The 25,624-nt window shown below is 37.8% G+C and overlaps 1 protein-coding gene across 7 annotated transcripts in view; it reads right to left on the reverse strand.

Annotated features, from left to right (window-relative positions):
• Positions 1–25,624, reverse strand: part of PTPRM (protein tyrosine phosphatase receptor type M) — a 454,349-nt gene that overhangs the window by 218,044 nt on the left and 210,681 nt on the right. For all 7 annotated transcript variants that reach the window (XM_082290787.1, XM_082290786.1, XM_082290784.1 and 4 more), the window contains exons 8-9: positions 3,787–4,095; positions 534–643 (exon numbers count right to left, since the gene is read on the reverse strand). In XM_082290787.1, coding sequence (XP_082146913.1) covers positions 534–643; positions 3,787–4,095 — 419 coding nt within the window. The remainder of the gene's footprint in view (positions 1–533; positions 644–3,786; positions 4,096–25,624) is intronic.

The raw sequence follows: 25,624 nt of genomic DNA on the forward strand, positions 1-25,624 counted from the left end.
GTGATTACTGTCTGACAGTTTAATCTGTGCAGTCTTTTGTCAATTTTCCTAAGAGGTATTCATGCAAAGGTTCCACAGGAGGAAACGAAGTAATTTTTAGACATCTAACAACATATAATTTTTTTGAATTTGCATTTAAAAAAATTAGATTTTTTTAAATTATGCCTGCTTGTTTCTATTAGAGTAAACTTCCTGTAATGACTCCTATCTAAATGTGATGTTGACCGCAACCACTGTCTTACGTCTCTTATTTTTTAATGAATTTGCTAAGATCTGCCTTTCAATCTTTTAAATATTTGATCTAGAGTACTAGATAGAATGTTGTATCATGTTATCAGTTTTCTTAAAGCTGGTAACTCAAGGACATTCTGGGTCCTGCATAATTCACTTCTACATTGTATTTACTTTTAAATGGTTACTGTTTTTAAAATGAAGTTAATTTTACATAAACTGTAAAAACATATTAACTTTCTTACAGTTATGCATTTTGGAAAAACAAAACTAGACATAAAATGTGGCAAATTTCTAGATACCTCATACAAAGTAATCACACCATATGTTTGCGCTGGCTCTCTCCACTGAAGAAAAATCTTCTCTTCAAAGGTACTCCCTTGAATGGATTCAAGTGGCACAGCACTCGGGACTAAAAGATTGGAAAAAAAAAAAACCAACAAAGTGGTTTTAAGGAAAATTTCAGACGGACATGTTCTGTTTAAATATTTGTACTGCTGAGGCATAAAAACCATCCCACCATAATTTCCCCAAAGACTGAAGCAAAGGCCAGGGTAGCTCAGGAGGGGAATGATTTATTTAACAAGACAGTGCCGTTATGTGTCACCTTCAGTGTAAGAACAAATTAGTGAGCACCACAAATTTCCTGCAAACCTCTATTGATAATTAAAAAAAAGGACAAATCAGCTTTGTATAAGGAACTAGGGGATATCTCAAACAGAAATTTTTGCAAGTAAAATCTACTTGTGATACCTACTTATCAACAGCGTTACTTCTGGAAGTGGAAAACATATTAAACATTCATATATGAAAATGGACAGGCACTGAAATAACAAGGTATAGTTTCAGAAGACCGAACTAGAAAAGTTATCTTGGAAAGATGAGCCACATACTGCATAGAACAGCAACGCTCACATTAGGGCTGAAGACCTGCAACGGGATGGACATAAGGAAAGTGTGAAACAGTTAAACTAAAACTCAGACATTATTAATTTTTCTTGAAGTCTCTTAATGTGGAAGAAAGACTTGTGAAGAGTCAGGGATGTCAGAAGGTTCTGATGCAAGGTTGTCAACTGCTCTCAGGTATCTACTTGTGTCGCCTGTTTGCTCTGCAACCATTGCCTTATTCCCAAGACAATGCAATTTTCAGAGGAGATGTGTAAACAGCAAATGGACTTGTATCTGGGATTTTATTTTGTAACAACACTGGCAAAGTAATGTGAAAAAAAAATCCTGAAAAATGAACAGAGGACTGTTGTGAAGCAACAGGCATCAAGGCGTTAGCACTTTTCCACAAACTCCATGTGAAAATCCAATAAAAATATACATGTAACATTTCCCACAGAAAGAAGATGAAAGCCCCTTGCTGCAGTAGTTGAAATAACTTCTCAGATCCCTTACTGAAATTTACCCAAACAGTTGAAGAAGAGAAAGATCTGCAAGCAAGACATTTGGTGACTCCTTCTTGTTGACACTTCTGGTACAGAACTTCCTCTACACTTCTGGTAGAACTTCCTACTGTTCTGTGCTGTTGGTATTGGAGTTTACAAGGTTTAAGACTTTGTTGTCACCTCTCCATAGCTCTCCAGAGTTGTTTGCTCCACTAAGTGGATGCTCCATGGACACAGGTGATGGTTTCTGAACTGGCTTAGCAGCCCTGTGTGCACCGATAAAATGACACCTTTAGGGCAACCTTAATTCTGGGCACCAAACCTTCTTTCAAAATAGGAGAGAACTGGCAAAACTCATTTGGAATCATGAGGTTCATGATTTATGTGTAAAGGAAGAGGAATGTAATACAGTGTAAATAGGCTGGAAGTAGAGCAAATCACTATGGTAACCTCTCAAATTATCTGAAGGTCACAAACTCTGAGCAGCTGAGCCACAAAGAGGGGTTCAAACACTGGCAGAGGTCACCTAGAGATGTACTCAAACTCTACTGTACAAGGCCTTGAGCAATCTGCTATCACTTGATCTTTTCTGAGCAGAAGGTTGGACTAAATGAGCTCTCAAAGTCCCTTGCAACAAACACGATTGTGTGATTTGAAAAATGATGATGATTATTTGGGTCAGTATACCCTGGTGTTTTACATTCAGACTTACATACCTCACTGAATGTACACCATATGCTAAAAAGTTGTAATTTTTTTCAAGGTATTCTCTCAGACATGGATGCTAGTTTTCAATAGGTCCTGAAATAAAATGAAGTTCCAGAGGGCCAGGAATAAGAAACTTTAGATAAAACACATAAACATCCCCAAGCTCTTTAGTGTTGTCATCCTACAATTGAACCGAATTAAATTTAGAGCAAGACAGCACAATTAATTCTAATTAAACATTTCTTTTTGTTAGCTATGCCTTGTTGAATCTGTTGCATTAGTAGCTATATATTCCTAAATAGTTTCATTTATTCCCTCATATATTTTGATTAGAAATTAGTACTACATAAAACCAATACAGCATGTATTAAATAATTTAATAGGCTTAAATGACAGACTTCAAGTATTTATTATAAAAGGAGCTCATCATTGCTGCAGGTTTTATTAGAAGTATTTCCAACATGTTTAAAGTAAATCTGTCATTGATCTGGAAGAAAATACAAATCCATTCCTGTTCAGATTGCAGATGATAAAAATGGAAAGAGGGCAGATCTGTTATATAAAGCAATGCCAGTCATTTGATAAGGTTCCTTTTAACTGTATGCGTTTAAAACAGCAAAACCAAGGTCAAAAAAACGAAGGTACACTTGTAGAGGGAACTAAGGGGCTATATATCAGCACAGAGTATTCTGGAAAGGTGAAACTGATTCCTGGTGCATGACCAATTCAACAAGAAAGTCCCATTTTGGTATTGTAGCTAAGAGACCTCCAATAAACTCTCTGCATGTGTAATCAAAATAATATCACAGAAGACTTGGGAAGATGGTATAACCTTTTCATGCAATATTACTAGAGCATTGAAGAGACACATTACCCAATTCTACTGTCTCTGCTCAGAAAAGACATTAGCAAATTACATTATTTATTACTTATTATATTTATTATTACTCAAAATGAAACGAGTTAAAAAAAAGAGACATGAAAACCCCATGTGAGTTGAAAATTATTAAAAGGAAGGGACTATCTGTATATTTAAATGCCTGTATATGAAATATAGTGTGAATAAGCAACTAACAGTGTCCAGTGGTTAGAAAGCCAAAGACAGAGAAACTGAAACTGCAAATCAAGAACAAATATTTAGTGCTGAGCACATCACTCAGCAGAGGAGCTTACATGAGGATACTGATGAAAATCACCTGAAATTTCTTCAAACAGATACTGGAACTTTAGAGAGGCAGAACATAGACCAATCAGAAGTTACAAGTTTCATGATGAAGTGATTAAACTATGTGGGATGTTATAGGTTATGTGAAAGATCACTGTAATAATGGAGCTTTATTAAAATTGGTGAAGTTGGTGGAAAATCTGTTACAAATTTTAGTGAAAGCAGAATGTGCACTTACATAGAAAATTACGCTATCAGGTTGTGTACCATATATATGTAAATACAACTCACCATCTTCATCAGTTTGCACTACAAGTTCTTGGCTTTCTTTCCGTCCTTCAGGATTCATCAATACTAATTTGATGCTGACATTTGTGTATGGTGATAGATTAGTAATTGTGTGCTGGGGATGTGAACTTTCTGTATCCCAGCTGACTTCCTCTCTCACTTGCTCCTGCCCTCCAGCCTGGTAGCGGTAATGCACTGTGAGGTTGTACCGATGGCAACGTGTGACATTATATCCAAATGGCTCCCAGCAAATAGTGATCTGTCTAGATTTGATCTCCACAACCTCCAGTCTTCGTGGCCCACGCATGGGATCTGCAAAATTACAACATAATTCTGATGTGATTATTCAGAATTATTACATACTTATTCAGATTATAACAGTGATGTGCCAAGTAAGAGGTTATACAGTTCTACAAATATGACAGATAAGCAGAAACAGAAATCCAATGCTTTATAGAATCACAGTATAATAGAAGTATAGGCTCTGAAAAAATGGGGAAAAATGGAGAAAAGAGTGAGAATTGTCTTTGATGAAAAATGAAGAGCAAGCAAAACACTAAATAAAGTTTTTATTCTTTGACTCAAATTGCATGGTACAGTTGAAATGACACTTTTTTACCTGTTGCTTGGAAAAAGTAAGCATGTCCAATTTCTTTCACACAAATTATTTGTGTTAACACTTTTAGAGCAAAAACCTGCACAGAACAAGTATCTAAAAAGAAAATGTGATTTCAGGGAAAACTTGCAAATACACGTTAATTTTCTTGCATGACTGTTTATACAAAGGCTAGATGGTTCTTCAGCTATTTCTTATTCATTTGTTTTTAAGTTAGACTGAATGCAATTACTCAATCTCTATTTGTCTAGGACATTACGTTAATATTCCAATTTCTTTAAAATAGACCATAGGATTTTTTCCCACAAAAACATTAGCTGTTACTAGTGCAAATACCTCAGTTTGTTGTAGTGGTTTAGCAAAGATACAAAATAAACAAGATATTCTCCTGCATCTGTGCCTTTCCAGAGATCTCCCAGTTGAAAATGAGTCATCAATCAAAATGACCAAAATCTATACACAAGCACCAAAGACTGGTTGATGAAGTTAGATTTTCTTCAATCCTACTGGTCACAGCAATTGTGATAGAAGAGTGAATTAAAATTTCCACCATATTACAGCAGAACCACTGAGCTGACACCCCCCCACATTTTCAAAACACTGTCATTAACAAAGCTATTATACATATTTAGCAATAATCTGTGTTTTTTCATATTTGAGTCCTCAAAAAGATTAAAGACAATGTCAGGTTTTATCCATTGCTTCACTAGTTAAACACTTAGAAGACTCTTAATGAGTTAGAAGCCTCTTACACGTAAACAAATTAATATGCATCTTCCCCCTTTTATGTTTGTTAATCAACATGTCTTCACTAGGAATGTTCTAAACAATTTACACAGGATTTCATCTTCTTACTTTCTAATGTAATCCCTGCATGCATGAAATATTTGTTCAAAGATGTTATTCATCTCAGCTCCTTGAAGAAAAGGTGTTAAGAAATTGCTTGTTCTATCATCTACAAAGCAGGGTATTTTTTCCCCCTTTCAAATCATCCAGCTGCTTTTTAAAATTTTTTACAATTCATTTTCACTGTCATACAACGTTGATCACCAGTACAGAATATTTGGCAATTGGTGAGAATAAGGCAAAACAAACCAACTTCTAATTCCAGTCTTCTTTCTAGTGACTTGACTGAGAGGTAAAAATGTCCCCAGCAAGAATAAATTGCTGTAAAGCCATTTATCTGCTTCCATGCTCAGGCATCTCAGCTAAGAATTCTGGCATCTGGGGGCTTTGACACATTTCTACTGCTACAACAATTAAAATTAATATGAATCAAATCTCAAGGACTGGCATACAGACTCCGTAACTTCCTAAACATTTACTTCTGTGTAGTTCAGACATAAACTTCACGGAAAATGATTTTCCTGTTTTGTTTTTTTAATTTCATTTCAGTTTCTAAGAATTTTTTCTTTTAGATGAGATGACGAATAGCAAAGGACATTTGAGAGGCATTGTGTAACTGTAATTGTATGTGAATGGGCTAAATAGAAATAGAAAACCAACAAAATTGAGGTGACCCTGACATACAACATTAAACAACTGAAAAAAGCTCCTGGCTGCAAGAATATGGAACAGCCTGCATAGTTCCACAGTGGGCACGTCAGAAAATTCACAGGGGAGCTGAGAAATCATTTTATTATAGACATAAAACTAATTCATAGCATTTTAAAACTGAAATTGAGTGGCTGTACAAAATACCTGGATCAAAACCTACCCAAGATTTCTGCCCAGAAGGAAGGTATTCTTATGTCATGTTACCTTAATAAAAAGTACAAGTTAGCCCTCAAGTTAAATCTGTGAGAATGACAGATACATTTTCACCTCCAACAAAACAGACAAGGGAAAAAAGAGTTTAGATTGTAAAGGATGGAGACAATACAACTTCCCCTGAAGTTCACAGGACCAAGCTCATCGGACAAGGCGAATACCCTGGTTGCTTTGGCTCCTGACTTGATTCTGTAACCCATAGCATCAGATAGGTACACAGCTCCTATCTATTTTTCCTACCATTCATTCAGAGATTATGCAACTAATAGGGCCCTAATGAACCCTCTCATTAATGAGGGTTTTAACAGTGCTACTTTAAACCAGAAAAAAAAAAGGCTAAGGCAACAACAAAATTCTGGGATTAAAAAAAGCCATGTGGCTCAAAACAGCCCTGAAAAATAGCAGTTAGTGCAACAAAAAGATAGAAAAGGAAGTGTCCATTTGATCAAGTTAGCACCAAACTTCTCTGGAGGTATCACTGTATACACCAGAGGAAATATTTCATAGAATAGAATCACAGAATCATCAAGATTGGAAGAGATCTTCAAGATCATCAAGTCCACCTGTCAACATGGCACTGTCACTGTAACCTCTACTCAACCATATCACCCAGTGCCAGATCCAGATGCCTCTTAAGCACCTCTAGGGATGGTCATTCCCAACACCTCTCTGGGCAACCTATTCCAATGTCTGACCACCCTAACAATGAGAAAACGAGTTCTAATTATCTATCTATCTATCTATCTATCTATCTATCTATCTATCTATCTATCTTTAATGCAATATGGTTCTGAGAGCACAGTACATCACTTCCAATGCACTGGAAGGTATATGCTTTTCCCCAGCAAGGACACAGGATACTTGGGGAAAGGAAACTGTTAAGCAGTACTAAAAGAATGACAGCTAATGACTATGATTTAAAAGGGAAAGCTGAATTAATTATTACCGCATGATGACTTCTTCTAGTTGATTTTATTTTCTACAGGATTTATCACTTTCCCATGGTGAGTTCCCAATGAGTGAAAAAGTAGGCATCCCTCAGAGATGCTGCTATAGTGCTCATGAAACTTGCGCTAACTGTCCCTGCGGTAGTGGTAGGCTGTCATCCCAGCCACGGTCTGCTCTTCGTACCTTGCACCACGTAAGGTAGGTGACAGCTACACAGAGAGGCGTCATTTCACAATGCTGATCGCAGCTGAAATCACACCTTTTAGAGCAGAAAAAGAATAAGGAGCTTAACACACCATACCGACTGTATTACAACATATGTACATCACAGCACGAGAGCTATTTGCTGAGCCCTTGCCTCCTCCTTACTTGGTAAACGCCCACCTGCAGAGGTTACACAGACAGATCTCTCCACCCACTGCAGTTTTCCGAGTGAACTGAGCCCCTGTTGCTCCTCAGTACTCCAGCTATTTTCTTACGCCTTACTGGTACTCCATCTATTTTCTTACGCCTTACTGGCACAAATCATGAAGCAAATGGGGAAAATGAGGCCTCCCAATTCGTAAGAGAAGAGGTTGTCCTCCCTAAGGAGCACACTGCCTGTCAAGCCTGAAGCTTAGCCAGGTAGTTCTTACCCATTCCCCTGCTGGTGCCTGCAGCATTTTTCCTACTGCTCTCCTTCTGCCAGCTTCAGCAGGGAATCAGGCAGTGAATTCTGACAGTTGCAGCTCTGACCTGAGGGACCAGCAAGCCCGGTTCTAGCCCCTGGCACTTTAGCATCCCATTTAATCGGTGATCTTGGCTCCTTTTCTGCTCCACTCCGTTTTCCTGAGAATATGGAGCACAGAATGACAGACAGGATCAATTTCCACCACAGCTGCAATTCACAGCTCATTTCTCTGGAACTTCACACTATACCTTTTACCACAGGTACAATGCTTTTTCAGAAACTCAATTTCAAAACCACAGAGACATTTAGGTGTATTTTTAGCATCCTGTCGTTGATCATCAAAACCTGGGTTTAAAATGAAAACTCAGGACTGCAAGTTTTGTCTTTTCATCACAGACTGCACAGACCTACTGAATTAAGAACAAGAAAGGAATGGCATGGTGATTTTCTGCCACTCCATGTCCTGCTGCAGACATCTGGTATGTGCTAGATACTGTTTGAAAGGCACCTAACAATAGGAATTAAGAATTTATTTCTTGTCTATGCAAACTATTAGTGGAGTTTATCTACACAACAACTCTTGGACTTGGAATAGAGTCCAGATTGGACTCTACTGTCCTTTCACAGGAAGTAAGGGATAGACAGAACAAGAAAAAAAATTTAAGATGAAAACTGAATATTTAAGTTATTATCCACAAAACAGCTTTTTAAAACACAATAGTTAATAATGATAATTAAATGTAAAGATTGCTTCACAGATTGCCTAAGCAGTCTTGTTCAAATCACTTAACATCTTTTCACATCAATTCCCTCTGAGTGAAGTGGGAGCCACAGGACTCTAGCATCAGTATCTGACGGTGTCACACACAATTTCATAAATGCCTGCAAGGAACTTGCACACTGCAGTGATGGAGACCACCTACAGAGGAACAGAAAACATGGCTTGTGAGCCAACTGCTATCAAAGTAACAATATTTGGTTTGTTTCTAGAAAACAAATCTCCACATTTGTATACATCTATAGTCAACGCAAACAAGAATACACGTAAAATAATTTACTTGTTTGGCTTGTCCTTATTTGATTTGAAATCTAATCTACACATGACTACTAACAATTTGAGGTTGTTTGCAAACTTGGTAAGACAGTTTTGTAAAAGATCACATTCAACTGCGATGGAGTGATTTTTATACTGTAATTATTCTTTATCTGAGTTCTTCAACAACAGATTGAAGTTCAAAAAGAGCCTTTCTTTGCTCAAAAAACCACGTGATTTCTCTGATCGGATAACAGATCATGTTTTTTTCGAATTCCAGTTTGCCTAAAACTGCAGAATGCAGTTGAGGAAAGAAACAATGGGCAAGATTTTGGATGGTGCAATTTCACAGTTTTTTGACACATTTTTATTTCAGTCAGATTTGTTAATATAAAGAACTGCTTTGTAGTTAGGATTAGAGGAAGAAAAGGAATACTTTACCCACATGATTTTTCATACTGTCCATTATTTGGGTTATAAAAGAAAGGAATCAAACAAAAGAAGGCAAACAAAGAAACAAAGGGACAAATGACTCATGAACAGAATCAAAATCCTAATATGATGATGGTGGTGTGATTGTACTGCTGAGTCCCACTATTCTAAAGTGAAAACAAAGACTAAGCTGCCAGTGCGCACAAAACTGTTGAAGATCCAGAAACAACCTTTGAGTTAAGAGCAGCACATTAGAGGTTGGTCATCCTACTCATCTAAGAACACAGTATGTTCAGGAAACAACCAAAAATGTTGAAAACCAGCAAAGAATAATTGTAAATTAGTGAAATACTGGTGTCATATGAAATATCTCTCCTTCCTGTCATGGAGCAGCTATGGAAATTGATAGCAACAGTTACTAAGGTTATTTAGGTAAATGCAAAAGACCACAGAAGATACCCAGCATCTCCCGGAAAGACTCCAAATTATGGTATTTAAAATTCTTACCAATATTTCATATTACTAACATTTATTAACATTAATAACATTTCCAAAAGAATACATTCCTACTTCTGCAAAACCAGATGCCTCCCACAGAAAAGCAGCACTTCTATCAGTCTTCTAAACGTACTCCCTGACACTTCAAAAAATGTTGGGATGCAAGACCTGCAGAGTTTCAGTGCTAATGAAACAAAGAACTATGAGACAGAAAAACTGAAATGGTAGTCACTTGCAATGCCACAGAGGAAGGACTAATCCAGTTTTCATATATATAAAATGTGCTGAAAACTAGACTATGAATGTTTGCACAAATTCTGGCAAAATGGCTTCCTTTTAATTATATTATTTTAAAAGAGATTGTCTTATTTTAAATTATATTTTTTCAATTAAATTAATTTGACTTCCAAGTCACAATGCCAGTCAAAGAAGATGAACAGAAGGATGTATATACCCTTAAGTTAGCATACTAGCTTTGAGCAGTAGCCTGCAGGGATCCCTCTGCACTCTTCACCATTATTGCAGACTTAAGAGCATTGAGAAGCAGGAATAAGCCTCCTGCACGCAATTCCTCCAGAACCTTGACTATCATGTTCAGCATCCACAGTGTCACAATGGACAGAAGGCATCAACAGGACTAGACTGACGCAAAAAAAAAATCTCAGGGCCCCCCACCACAGAAAGTTTTCCTTCTCTATACTAAACCACTTCCCATCATCTGAGAACTGGAAGATTCACATTTAGAGCATGTGCTCATACTCAGCCTCTATTTCCTGGTCGAGATGCCAACAGGCTACCAGGTGAAAGAGAAAAGCCAGCATCTCCCAAACTACCCTGCTGCCAGGAAGATTACACCTAACACCATTCTTCAGCGTGGAACCAGATGCAAGACCACGCTTCCACTGATTTTATTATATATTTTGAGTGCTGTGTAAAAGTTAAACCTTATGTATCTATATCAGATATGACAAAAGCATGTTCTCCTAGTTCATATCCAAAGAAACTGAAACTCAAAAGAAATTAATTACTTGCTGAAGGTTGCAGTGCATCAGCAAAAGCCATGAAATCCCAATTCTCAGCCTCATTTCTAACACATTAGAACACGGCACTGAAAAGTGCCCTTTTTTTCCCCGTACTTTGTGGCCAGAAGAGGTTAGGTCCAAAATGTGGGAGCTCAGAAAACAATAAAATACTGACTTACAGCTCACAGCAACAAAATGAATAGGCCAAGTTCTTAGAATGAGCCAGCTTGAATCCTCACTCACTTCGCAAATTCAAATGTGAGATAAAGCAGAGGTTTACTTTTTCCAGGAAGGATCCTAAATACTAGTATCACCTCATCACTAAGGCAATTTTTTTTGTGATATTTCTAGATGAAACACAAGCTAAGATACAGTACCTCTTGGGAGAGAACCATAATATTTAGCCAATTATAGAAGATTCATGGAAGGCAAATTCTAAGAAACATCTAAGGCATCACCTCACAGCTTAGAAAAAATAAGTGTAGCTGTTGCTTGAAACCAGATCAGGCACTGGATTTAAGCTTTTAGTAATACATTGTTACAAGAACTTGATACAGAAACATGAATGAGTGATAAAATCACACCAGAAGTTTCCTTAACTTTTTACCTCTTCTCCAATTCATGGCTACACGTATTCCTATGTCTTCAGGCTGACATTCACAGTTGCAAAATATATTGGTCTAATCACCAATAACACCCTTCAAATCATCTATTACATCCTTTTAAAGGTAGTAACATTTTTAAGTGTTGGTTTCTATATAGCATTTTCTTTCATGAGAGGGCTGATATGAATGTTTCACTTTACAGCAAAATTTCAATCTAAACCAATGTAAATTGTATCTAATATTTTTTTATGTTGTCAGTTTATAGGTATACTCTCAATGGTAAATCATTTAAATTCTAATACATTTAAGTAAGGAATGAAAGAAAAACATCATTTGATATATTTTTGTCAAATTACCTACATTACATGATTACTCCTCCACAATCAAAATCAGATTTTAAGTATGAATGATACAAACAAGATTACATTCCAAATCTGCAATACAGATTTTTAGTTGCTTGTTTAAAATGACATACCTAGCTATTCAGTAATCACTTTATAATAACCCCTTTCATTTCTAAATCTTCTTAGCCATCAGCCACTAGTGAGGAAAATGCTGGCAGTGGTTTTTACAACTACACATTAGTTTTACATTTCATGACAAGCTAATTCTACAGAGTTTGAAAGACAGACAAGCATGTGTTCTTAAGGTTTTCTTTCTTTTGCATGAAGAAAGCACACATCTAAGTGAGAAATGAAAAATAAAGAGTGCAGACATATACTTTCCCCTTCACACATATGGCAGTAACAATTTATCCCAACTTCACCCCGGGAACTGCCATGAATATGTAAATCAACAAAAATTAAAAGGCGGTGACAAATAACTCTCGGAAGAATTACCATGGTAAGATGGCAAATAAAGTGCCTATTTTTTATAGATGTTACCTTTGGTAGATCTAGCTTTGGTAGATACTGGATCAGAAAGATCACTTTGAGGAAAATTGAAGTCAAATGAGCTGTGTTGCATATACTGTCCCTCTCAATGGAATGTATCACAGGCATTTACCCCTTTGACTGAGTTACCACATGACTGCTTTACAGTGTCATTATTGTCCTTTTTATCATTTCTCCATGTTTTTTTAACACAGCACATGTCATTATCTGCCGATCTGACACAGACACATTTAGGCAGATAGGTACCTCCACACCTGTGGCACCCTTCAGAAGCTGGCACAGACTTTCAGACATTGTAAACATTCCAAAGTTCTAGTGTGAGGGAAGAATCCATTTTTCTAGCCCGTTTCCCTAGAAATGGCTAGAATATATCTAGGGTATTGAAGATGGTAAATCATTCTCTTCATACACTACTGAAGTACATGTATTTGTTACAGTGCCCCAATCACCTTCTGACTGTGACTAGTATTAAAGGCAAAGCATACACTGTCATTCTGCTGTGTGACAGACCAGCATGCTCAAACTCCTTACGTTTTATGGTACAGCTGCTTGAGTTACCCCTGAAGCCAACTGGAGAAAAGATAAACCACTCTGTAAATTAGTGAAGGTTTCAGCTGTTCAATACCTGCCCTGAAAGCAGAAGTCCAGAGATGGTTTATTACGTTGTGCAAAAGAATAAATGGGCAAAGCTGTTTCACAGATCAGTCAGAGTAAGATGTAGCAGCGTGTTCTGGTTATCAGTGTGGGCTATCGCCACTGACAAATCACATCATTTCAGAGCTGTTACGACCAGCGGTGGTAGTTAAACTGGGGATTGAAAACAGAACCTAGATTGAACCTAGATGACAGGACAACATGGTCATATAAATCTACGTAGATGAGAAAATGCCACCAATCAATGTTACTCATCTAAAAAGAGTATTTACCATTCTTTCTAATCTGACATGTGCAATCAACCTTAACCAAATGATGTACAATGAGATCAGTTCTGACAAACATCTCTCAAATGCATAAACCTGATAAATGAATCAGATTCTCTGTAACAACTGGTAAAAGAAGCTTTGAACTTATATACACGTCAAAGGGGAACAGAATATTCTGTCTTCCTACTACACTATCATGTGCTAATGACTATAAACATGTAAGTACTGTAAAGTTGATAAGATCATCTGTTTAATTTGTGACAAGACTCATTTCCTGAAAGAATCTCCTATGTATGTGCCACTCAGTCTGGATACATGTCCTCATGTTAAGTCCATCCTCAGGACTTCTACAGGAGCTTCATCCAAATCTGTGTAGTTACTAGCTACTGAGTAATTTGTTTTTTCACCTACAATCTCAAATGCCATCTTTGTCTTTGATACTGTCACAAACTGAAACATTTGGCTTCAATATCAGTTGCAACACTGAACTGTGCATAGTATTTTATAAATTAAAGGTTCTGATAAGTACCTACATTAAGAAGATACACTCTTGGTTTATTGGTTGAATATATTCAAACTTTTTCTCCTGCTGTATCTAGAAAATACTTCAAGAAATCCCACACATTGCTCCTTCTCTGCTAGATTTCTTTGAATTTTCCTGTGACAGATCAAGAAGCTATTTACCACCAGTCTTCTTTGCTATGCCACTCCCCGTAAAAAGTAAACATTAGAAACTATGCTTGCTGATGAAGGGAATTTATATTGTTATACTGAAGCACAGAACACAGAAGAAACCATCATTGTTTCTGATACATTTTAGTAAGGAAATAAACTGCCAGTGGAGAAGAAGGGAGAACATCTGAGAAAAGGGTGTGTACTGGTAAACTGCTTCAAAGTTGATTCTTCATAGGATTTAACAGTCGTAAGATTCCCACAAAAATGTATATGCCTGGGAATTTGATATCTGCCTCAATACAGAAATGTATGATCTACTGACAAAAAGAGTAGGGGCAAACAAACACAAGCATGGGATAAAGAAGAAAATAAGAAAATAAATATGCTTTTGTGTAATGTGTATCACAGATTAGTCAAGCCTGTGTTATTTCCTTTAAATCATGCTTTATTTCCACACATGATCTTGAGCCTGTTTTGTTTATCTCCTTTCTCTGTCTTAAAGATTAATCATTTATCAGGACTACATTTCCCTCTGTTGCCTCCAGCATCCCTTACTTTAAACACTACAGGTCACTTTGCATTTGGCTATGTCCTTTTGCTTCCTTGCCCTCCTCTAAACTTGGTCCTGTCAAATGGAACCTGTGCATTTATGCCAGAACCATAACTGACATGGAAGAGCACAAAGCAGCCATCAAATATTCAGGAAAGCAGAGGTTATGGGAGGTTGCTAAAGTACCTGTGAACATGAGCAAAGGAGAGGGGCCAGGACTAGATTACAGTTTCACTGGTCCAGGACAGGCAGTTGCTTTACTGTTGAGACAGAACCAGATCACTCTGCAGACCACGCAGGAGCCCTGGATCACAGTTTTACCCCACAGCTCAAGGAAAACAAGGAAAGTGCACCAGGTATAAGCTGGTGTGACAAATTACAGAACTGCATATGACAGCAATTAAATAAAACTGAAAACTATCTAATTCTATCACCAATGACTCAGGATTCAAAGTCCATTAAGCATTGTTTTTTCCAATTGAACTGAACAAATGGAAAATAATTCCTGTGCTGAAAAAGGTCATACACAAAGTAATAATAAACAAGTACTATACAGTCACTATTTGTAAGTCACTCTAATACGAATTTATAAATTGATGACATCTGTTATAAATCATACAGTTTTCTTCCAAGCACAGAAATGTCCCATTGCTGGCTTTGCCCTGTCTTCATCACAATTATGAAACTCAAAAATTCAGGGTAATAAATTACAGAGAGTTACAAAGAGTTGTGAAGTGCTCAAGTTTTAATCTTTCAGCATGCTTTTCCTAGCAGAACTGGGAAGAGAGTAAAGAGGAAGCAAAAAATCATAAAAATCCAAACCTATAAAAAGCAACAAGCACCTACAACAGTTCAAAATCAGCAGTTCCCAGAGTTTTAGGTCAATGAATAGTCACAGAGATGTCCTTATTTAAAAATGAAAAGAAAGCTTTAACACAGTTTATATTTAGAAAATAGGAAATATTCAGAAAGATATAAACCATACATTTTAAGTATCAAAATTTGCATTTTCATGATAGAAAATATAAGCTCTTATTTTAACTCATAATTGAACCAAATGAGAAGGTGACAATAGAAGAGCTGCTGCTTTTGCATTTGCAGAATGGTGCAGGGGCCATCTATTATAATCTTGAATTATGATGATGCTTATTTTTTTGTCAGTAATCTACATGCAAATAAAAATGGTTTGCTGGATTCAGTACATATATGCACACAAAATCTAGAAATATTCATATAATATATAACCAACTTAAACTAGAAATTTCCTGACAACTCAGTATCTGCTTTGTTTATTTAAGCCTGCCAGTAGCACAACTGCATTTTAAATGGTATTTGTAGGAACAAATAATTTCATTGACTTGTAATCAGGACTGTGATATTCAGAACTCCATTTCCAATAGGTAATCTACAAAAACAGAAAGTGGCCATTAATAAGGTATTTTAAATATTAACTGATCTTGCTGTACTAGATCATAGAATCATAGAGTTTGAAGGAACCCAGAAAGATCATCTAGTCCAATTCCTGGCCCTGCACAGGACACCCCAGGAATCACACTGTGTGCTTGAGAACATTGTTCAAATGCTTCTTGAACTCTGTCAGGCTGGTGCTGTGACCACTTCCCTGGGAAGCCTGCTCCAGTGCCCAAACACCCTTTCACTGGAGAACTTTTTCCTCATGTTCAACCTAAACCTCGCCTGACACAACTTCAGGCCATTCCCTCAGGTCCTGTCACTGTTCACCACAGAGCAGAGATCAGTGCCTGCCCCTCCTCTTCCCCTCATGAGGAAGCTGTAACTGCAGTGAGGTCTCCCCCCAGCCTCCTCCAGGCTGAACAGACCAAGTGACCCCAGCTGATCCTCCTATGGCTTCCCCTCCAGGTCCTTCCCGATCCTTGTGGCTCTCCTTTGGACACTCTCTAATAGCTCAATGTCTTCCTTACATCACGGTGCCCAAAACTGCACACAGCACTTGAGGTCAGGTGGCACCACTGCAGAGCAGATGAAACACTCCTGTGAGGCTTTCCTGACTGGATCTCAAAGGTAAACCACACAGACAAAATGGAAAAAAACCTCAGAGAAAGACAAAATGACAGAGCTTTGAAGTCAACAAAAACCTGTTTGCTTGACCCAATCCATCAGCTAAAGTCTGTGTGGATCAGTATTATCCACAGTGATAAGTTTTAGTGGAAAGATCCTTGTACCGGAGAAATTGAAACCTCAGCTCAGTTTCTGACTTAGGTACTTGTCACTGTAAGATCACAGAAATCCCTTTCAATACCTCCAATTTGAGTAACTAAATCCTCTGTTTGCAAAGTACTTTGATATTTATAGAATCATGGAATAGAATCATAGAAATGTTAAGTTTGGAAAAGACCTTTAAGATCACTGAGTCCAGCCACTAACCAGAGCACTGCCAAGCCCACCACTAAACACTGTCCCCAAGTGCCGCATCTACACGTCCTCTAAATACCTCTGGGGATGGAAACTCCATCACTTCCCTGGGCAGCCTTTTCCAGTGCTTGAGAATCCCTTCCGTGATTTTTGTTTTTCCTGATACTCAATACGAATCTTCCCTGGAGCAACCTGAGGCCATTACCTATCATCCAGTCACTTCTTACCTGGGAGAAGGGACTGATATCCACCTCCCTACAACCTCATTTCAGCTAAAGAGTGATAATGTCCCCACTGAGCATCTTTTTCCCCAGGTTAAATAACCTCAGTTTCCTAAGCTACTCCTCAACTGGTGTTACATAGGAAGGAGATACTGTGTCTGTTTCAGTATTCTCTGAAAACTGAAAGAAAAGCAACATGAAGGTCAGGGTGTCTCCAGCTATTCCACTGCTGAGGGCACTCACCAATCCATACGACTGCATGATTTTCACCTTTTGTGCCTACAATTCTCAACTCCATCCCTGGAGTAGGAAGGTGGAGAAGGCATGCCTGGTTTTGGAAAGTCTTGGTGGGGGCACCAAACTGGGGAGGACCTTTCCTAAACCATGACACAGGTGAGTTGGGATGGTGTCCTGGGTGCAGCTGCCCAGGCACTGGCAGGGAACGCTCTGTGAGGAGATGCCAGGCTCCAGCTGGCTCCAACCAACACACTGCAGGATGCAGCTCTGAGGATGGGTTATCTCACTGTTTCAATTTGTCTTTGTTTCTCACTACTCAAGTCTATTTCAAATCACAAAAAACCATATTAATTTTTCCCCAGTTGAGATTGTTTTGCCTCTGATGGTGATTGGTAAGTGATCTCCTTCTCTTTACCTTGATCCATGACCTTTTCCATCTTATTTTGTCCCTCATCTTGCTGAGGAGGGGCATTGAGAGAGCAAAGTGTCGGGCAGCCAGAGCCAGCCAAGGTCAGCCCACCACAGATTGGTTTGGTATTTTGAGTATTTTCAGTTGCATTCAGGTACAGTGAGTGTTCCCTGAATGAAGAACACAGTATCAAGGCCTCCACAGATAGCAGCCTAAAATAGACAAGGAATTTTGCACTATAGCAATTTTTTTTGTGTTTAATTTCTGATGAATTCACACTGCATTAAATATTTGAGCAGAAAGCAATCGTTTTAAATTGTATCAGCACTAGCAGCATGTAACCATGGTAATTAAAACAATATTATTTTTTAAAATTACAAAAGACTACTCAAGACATATGAAAAGGAACTACCCAAGAAAGAACATCTTTCTTCTGATAACTTCAGCTCGTTAAGTCTGGAAAATTATTAAGACACAGACTTTTTTACTCTTGCTAAACAATTAGTTAGATATGCCACAGAATAATGATTTTAATTAAGAATTAAATTAAACAGGGAGTTTCCATGGACAGAAGTTTCAAGAAGCCTTAAAGCAAATTACCGTTAGATGTCTGAGAATATTTTGACTAGAATTTTCCTTCCCTGTATTTAAATGAAGATTTCACTACCTTAATTCATATTTACAAGTATTCTAATACGAGAGTGGCTCCTAACTGGGAAAATACCACACCACCAAAACCATAAAAAAATCATTCTTTTAAGAGTTAAAGCAGAGGGTGCTGACATGACAGCTCAGAAGTATGTAAGTTCACTTCAGCCCTTTCAACAAACTGAACTGAACATCTAATACTACCATAAAGAATATAAGTGAACAGCGGTTGGAGGGACTGGTCCCTCATAGTGTAGTCCTTGCTTACGACCGAAGAAAAAACTCAGTAGGCAACAGTAAGGAGCCACTTCAGTGCCAATTTTTATAATAATGTTTAGCATGGTACAAAAGCATTCTTGATTTAACTCACTGATCTGAAACTTCCAACATTGGCTTCTGCCAATAGCAAAAAAGATAGATTCTTGGAAGTGTTACAGTTGTTCAATATGGCAAGACTATCCCTGGAGAAAATCTGGTTTCAATTATGAGCTAAAATAAAAGAAAAATGTTTCTGCAAGCCCAAGTGCAGTTTTCTCTCTGAATTCATGAGTGAACTCAGCCACTGCACAGCTATGACATGCAGCTGTCATAGCAAAACTTCTGTAGCCCAATGCACTGAAGAAAGATTTGCAAGTTCAGAAGACATGTATCCTCTGCCCTTTCCAGCATGCTGCAAACAGCAATTCCCCACAGGCTCGCATGGTGCACAGGATCCCTGGATGGGGGATCCCACCTACAGCAAGGAGACCTTAAACGCTCCCAGGCATACCTGAGGCCCATTAGTGAAAGCAAGTTAGCAAAGGCCTTAAGTTTTGCCTTAATTGAACAGGAATGTGGATGACATACTCCTGGTAGGTGAAAAAGGTTAATAAAGACAAGTCTCATGTGTTCCTAAGTCTTCCATCAAATACACAATTGTTGCCAAAAGTCAAAATACAACACTTTCACTAACACCAAGAGACCGGAGCATTTAAGTTTGACCTCCTATCAATATTCAGGATGATATCCTATCATACTTCCCACTTAGGGTTCTGTTTGAGCATGCAAATGCCCTGGGAGAGATGTTCACCACAGCACTATCATGTATCCCTGTGCATATGCCCAATATTACATGTCCTATGCTTTAGATGCTTCCCAAGGACTTCCAGCCTTGCTGTCTTGTCTTTTGAGTGACAGGTGTAGTAAAAGCTGCTGGCTGACACAAATAGGAGAACACACTTTTGGTTTTCTTCATTTCTCTCCACTGCCCTTGGCAAAATGCAGCAGGAAGTGGAGAACGGAAGAAAGGCTTCAGCTATTCTCAGCTGCCTACAGGAAGCATGGGGGGTCTACCACAGACAGACATGTAATTGGATAATGAGGGACCTCAAGGATGCTGGAAACCTTTGCTTATTCCTACAGCATGCAGAGATGTTTAGTGAAATCTTCGAGTTAACCGGACTCCCTGATAAGAAGTAGAAGTCCCAAATGTCTCATCAGAAAGTCTCTTCTTGGTACTAGCTGACTGTTTAGCTTAGCAGATTCAGGGCATATGAAAAAGCAGCTGAATAAAGACAAAGGTTGATTACTTGAATCAGGCTTTGGCTCAGAATGCCACCTGTCACTGGAGGGAAGCACTACATGTCAACACTACAGGTGAAAGCCCAAACCAGGTAGTGTTTATACATGCTGTGCAATGCCACCGCACGTATTTGTGAGAGGGCTTTACAACCACAAACAAAAAGCTTAAAATCTGAACCTATTATTATGGTGATTTTGCTTTCTAGCAGAGGGAAGTCTAAAGCATACATTTTTACAATTCTATGCCAAATCACTTATCCAAATTTTCTATAGATAAATTTGCAGTAACAAGATTAAAACACATAGAAAAAGTGAGTCACAACTGGCAGTACAAACCCTAGGATGCTTCTGGCAGCTTCACAGGTATTAATCATGGTCTATACAAAAGTATTCCCCATGAATTCACATAAAATAAGGCAGTATTTCCATCTACGGTTTCCAATGGCATGAACAAATGACTCAAGATTCAATTCTGTTGTTTATGATGTTGCTAGAATCTCTTGATAAAGGTAAAGCCTAATGTTTGCAACTACAGCTAGGTTATTTTTTACAACATGTTCAGCAGGTCATACGATTACCTACATGACTGCATGTTGTTGAAACAATTTTGCTCTCAGTTCAACTGAAAAGCTATTTAAAATTAAAACAAATAAACCCATTTGATTCAAAAGAATTTCCAACTCATTTCAATTTTTAAAAACAGAAACAGTTCTACGTAATGATCAGGAAAACTATCTCTTAAGTCAAGAGGGAAACATATGGACAGCAAAATGAATACAGCAATACTATGGAGACAAAAGAAGTATGTGCATGACAGCTGTTCTAGATATATATATATAATATTTTATTCTTGCCTAAGGCACAGTCTGAAATATCCTGAAAAAAAATTCTAATAGCTGGTTTAAACTTTCTCCATTTCTTTTAATGGAAGAATGAAGAAGAGCTTCTGAAACATTCTGAAGGCAATCTACCAAAACCACTAATAGAGAGCTCCCCAAATAAAACCCAGTAATCATTATAAAGATCACTGTACATACAAATGCCATTATGAAAACATAACAGACACAAAAATGCACAACAGTATCACAGACATCACTAAAAATGCCAAGTTCCTTTATTTAATTACAAGAATTAAAAGAATTTTATTGTTTCTCAATAAAGCTGCAGAATTGCACAAACAATGCTGGAATCCATTTCAGCTCTCTTGTGGTTATCTTGTGTATGCCTTATATATTACTTTTAGATTTAGATGTAGCTGTTTGTCTTACCAGGAGAGAAATTTAACAGTTATCTGCAGATATCTCACTCCTGTGTAAATATATTTTTATATGCATTTAAGTCTGGCAGTCCATATGGTAACACTAATGATTGCTGTTTCACTTTAAAATACATCCACATATCCAAAATTTAAGTAAAGCAATGTCAGTACATTAATTTTTATCTTGAACCCAATTACTAAGTAATATAAAAAAAGATGTATTTAAAAATTTAGTATCATTTGCTTTCTTGAAAATAGACAAAAATAGCTCATAAATAGCCAGCTTTCTGGTTTAAATAGCAGTGGATCATTATAGAAGTTATGGAAAGAAAGTAGAGAAAAATCACACACTTCATGAAGATGCAAACTGGAGAAAAGCAGAGAGGGAGTACTATCAGGACTTAGGTCAGAACAAAACACTCTTTTTACTATAAGCACAATTTCACAAAATACAGGATTCATGTTCTTGACTCCCATCAAGTTTATGGCTGTGATCTCATATGAGATGTTTATAGATAAGCATGTCTGGTGAAAAAAATTGAGCTCTTCATGTGACAGCTGGTCTACAGAACTGTCCTAAGTCACCGCAGACTGCAGATCACAGCCAGTCCTTGGCAGTCCAGGCACAACTGGTCAGAAAAGCTGCAATGGCAGAAGAAGACATTCCCAGGTGCTGGGGAGGAAAGGGCAGCTTACACAGCTTTGAGCACTTACAGGAGAGCATCCTTGCTGTTGAGCAGAACTTAAACAGCAGCAAAGACAAGGCTGAAGTTTAAGGAATGGAAGCTGCTGGTAACATTCCAGAGGAGAAAAAAGTTTTCTACACAGAAGGACCATGAAAAATTAGAAGAAAAAGGAAAGAAAAAAGAACTTTAATTACCACTTTTACTTAGCAATTATTCCAATCACAAAAGTATACGGATAGCACAATCTATACACTTGTTTGATGTGAATGGTCATTGCATTTCACTTTGAGCTTGTTTTTCTAGATGAAGTATTTTTGCAATAATGTTGTGGAAATAGAAAACTTTTATAATGCAATATCTGAGGTGGAAGAAGAGCCAAAGTCCTTTGTATAAATCAAACCTTCATGGCTTGAGGCATAGGGAAAAGTGTACCTGGTAATTTTTAAGGTTTCCATTCCTTTTGCAACTGACTCTACTTTCTAAAAAGCATCTGCTTCACTTGCATCCAAAACAAAAACAACTTCATTAGATGGCAAATGGCTCACCTTGTGACCACAGGCTAACATTTCAATCTTGCATTATAGTAAAACATTGCCTATAATAAAACACACTGTCATTTTTGGTCAGGCAGCCTGATACCTAATGTACACATCCAGGGGCAGAATCGGCCATGTGAGTGCAAAGGAAATAAGTCTATCCTTTCAACAAAAGACAAATTACAATGTTACAAAGCTAAGCCAAGCATATTGCCTAGGGTATCTGCAAGGTGCCCACAGACTGTTCACCTGCTAGTTGTAAAGTAAGAAGATGGAGGACTGGAGGTCCTTGTGCTACACTGATACAGCAGACCTGAGGCACTTGAATGTTAAAAAAAGCGCAGTACATTTCAAACATTTTTCAACTCATTTCACTTTTTTCTGTTAAGCACATATTTTCACTTAATGTTTTCTCTTTTCTCCATATGAGGGTTCTTTAATCTTTCATACCAATATCTTGTGTGATTAAACACAGTCAGCAGCCCCTGTCATTAATTATTTGATGACTACATAGATCTCACAAAACAGAAAGTTTTTATTATTTTTGTGGTATGTTTTGGATGTTTTGTAAAATCCTAAAAGTACATGAAGAAGGTTTTACGCCTTAAAACCTAGCTAGGTATACCCTGTGATACAGAACAGCTACTCTGCACTATATCTGAGAAACGCTTCCATTCAAAATAATGCACAAGTATTTAATATGTGGTGACCAAAGGCTTGAGCCTACAGTTTCTGGTTTATCCATTAATTTCAGTGTTTTCGGGAGTAATACAATTTGTCTATGCTATTATGCATCATTGGTTTATTCTTTCAACAAAATCAGGAAGGCACTGCCTATCAAATCAAAGCATTTACTACAGTGCCCATCTCTAGGAATAGTGAGAAGCCTGCACAGATCTACCTTCCCCTTACTGAAGAAAGAACATTGGCAGTTGATTTAGACTGTAAACACAATCTGGAGACATCTCTGCCTGGGAAAACATTTTCTCTAGTCCTCTCGAGCTTTGCTGACTTGCTGTCTTTGGCAAGTTTGTGACTCCTAGCAAATGGATTCATAGTAGATTTGGTGCTAGTGATATTCCTGGCTTGTAAATAAATGCTCCAATGTAATTTTTTGGTAACTTTGTCAGGAAACCAACAGTAACCCAAGGATTTGGTATGCATGCAGCACAGGCCTCAAAAATCCATATGGCAACTAGGCTGTTGTGATTGTCAAGCAATGAGCCTGTCCTACCAGACTGATGACAAATTTAGTCTTACAATCTGTCACGACATTTTCACAGAGCAATTCAACTTCTGTGAACATGACAGTTTTCCTTGGTCATTTTCCTGAAAGGTAGAAGGCTGGCAAAGAGGAGTTTGTTCAGTTCTTAATATCCACTCTGAGATGAAATATCAGATCCACATTTATCCACTGGGCAAAAGATTTAATCTACGTGAATCATATGGCTTCCACATGTGATAAAAGACGGACATTAACTTTACAGATCACCCTACTGGAAAATGAAACAGCAATGATCAAAGAATGCTGAAGCCTAAGATTTCACTATGGATGTCTAGGTTCTCCAGGAAGTCTAAGTAGAGCATTGAAAGGACATTATCACCACTTGCAGCTAATGCCATAAAGCTACAATAACTGAATGCAGTATTCATTCCCTATGCACAACATTTACTTTGAATGCATTTATCAGGAAAATGCAATTTCTGGAATACACTGATTTCTCTTTCTAGAAGGCATGGAAATATGAGCATATTCTTTCTTTTCAGTCCATTGTAGAGCTTCCCCCAGCAGTCCACTGACTAGCCAATGATACCTAGAAAAACAACATGAGAATTGCTAAAAAGCCTCACGGCTTTGTTTTCAGCTAAGGTACTATTACGAAATAACATCATTATGAAATAAGGTGAATTGGGGGCCTAACTGAAGGTCTGTACAAAGACACAGCATCTTTAGCAAAAGCTTCTCCTTTATCTGCAGTTTAGATGAGGAAAGTAGACAGTAGTTTCACGTTCATTTAAAAGACAGGGATACTGTAACTCCTGGTCCCAGGCCAGCTCTTTTTCTCAGGTAACGTGGAGTTTCAGGCAGAGAGCAGCTCTGCACATATATTACATCTTGCTCTGCTTTTTCATGAAGAATTCTGCTAAAATATCCTGTGTGGTTTAGTCACTAAAAGGGTGTAATTAGAATTAAAGGTCAAGTGTGCCTGCTTCAAGGCACTGCAAGTGCACAGACATGCTGGTTGTAAGCTGGGAGCATGACTGACATCTTCTAACTGTTCATAGAGAAACAGCATGGTGTTGATATATCCCACAATTTGTAGATGAGAGTTGTAGCAGCAGCTGATGCAACTGGCAACACTGGGAGCTGGTAGTGATGGAGTTGCTCTTGTTGTCACAGGAGGAGAGAGGAAGTGAGACTTCTCAAGTGATGGAAAGACAGCTCCAAAGGTGAGCAACTCCCAGTGTAATGTGAGCAGCTGACCTAAAACGACCACTGTTACTTGGTGCCAGACCTGAACTCCCCACATCACTAGACCTGCAAAAGACCTAGAGAATTTGGAGGCCCTTTTCCAAAATGATGCCATTATTTCTATATTAGCATAATTATAAATAGTATTTTTTCATCAGCTGGTGTGCATTCAGCATGTTATCTGAACTGTTTCCAAAGCTCAGGAGGTGTAACTAAGAGCAAAGATGTTTTATTCAGCCTCTTCCTCTCTGCTAAAATGCCTCCTGGTAGACAGGTAAAATTGAAGTAGTACAGGAAAACAGACTGCAGAATCAGAGCTTTCTGATGCACTGGAGGCAAGCTTCCTACTTAATTTAATACAACACTTGTTCTTAACTTTGATTGCAAATTACATGTTTAGAACTCTTTTTTCCTGTTAGTGCTTGTGGGTTTGATGAAGAAATGTGTTTAGATTTATCCTATCTGTGTTCTTTTCTGTCTCTCAACATTTTTTTCTAATCTTGGAGTGTTTGTTTGCATGACCACATAGCTCTGGTTCTCTTTCAAGTAGTAACTGTTAGGAACATTGAAACACAATGCACTGCTTTCCTTATGCCATAATTAAAGAAATTCAGCTCTCAGAACACAATACAGAAGAGACTGACTGAAGTAGAGAGAACTTATTTTTTTGTGTTCCTAATTGCAACTTGAAAGAAAAGAAAGGGAGAAGGGATGTAAGATAAAACCAAAAATAGATGAACATATTATTGAAGAAATAGCTCATAAGCAAGAACCACTGTTTCTAACT

This window comes from Coloeus monedula (assembly GCF_965178545.1).
Source record: "Coloeus monedula genome assembly, chromosome: 1".
Taxonomy (NCBI): domain Eukaryota; kingdom Metazoa; phylum Chordata; class Aves; order Passeriformes; family Corvidae; genus Coloeus; species Coloeus monedula.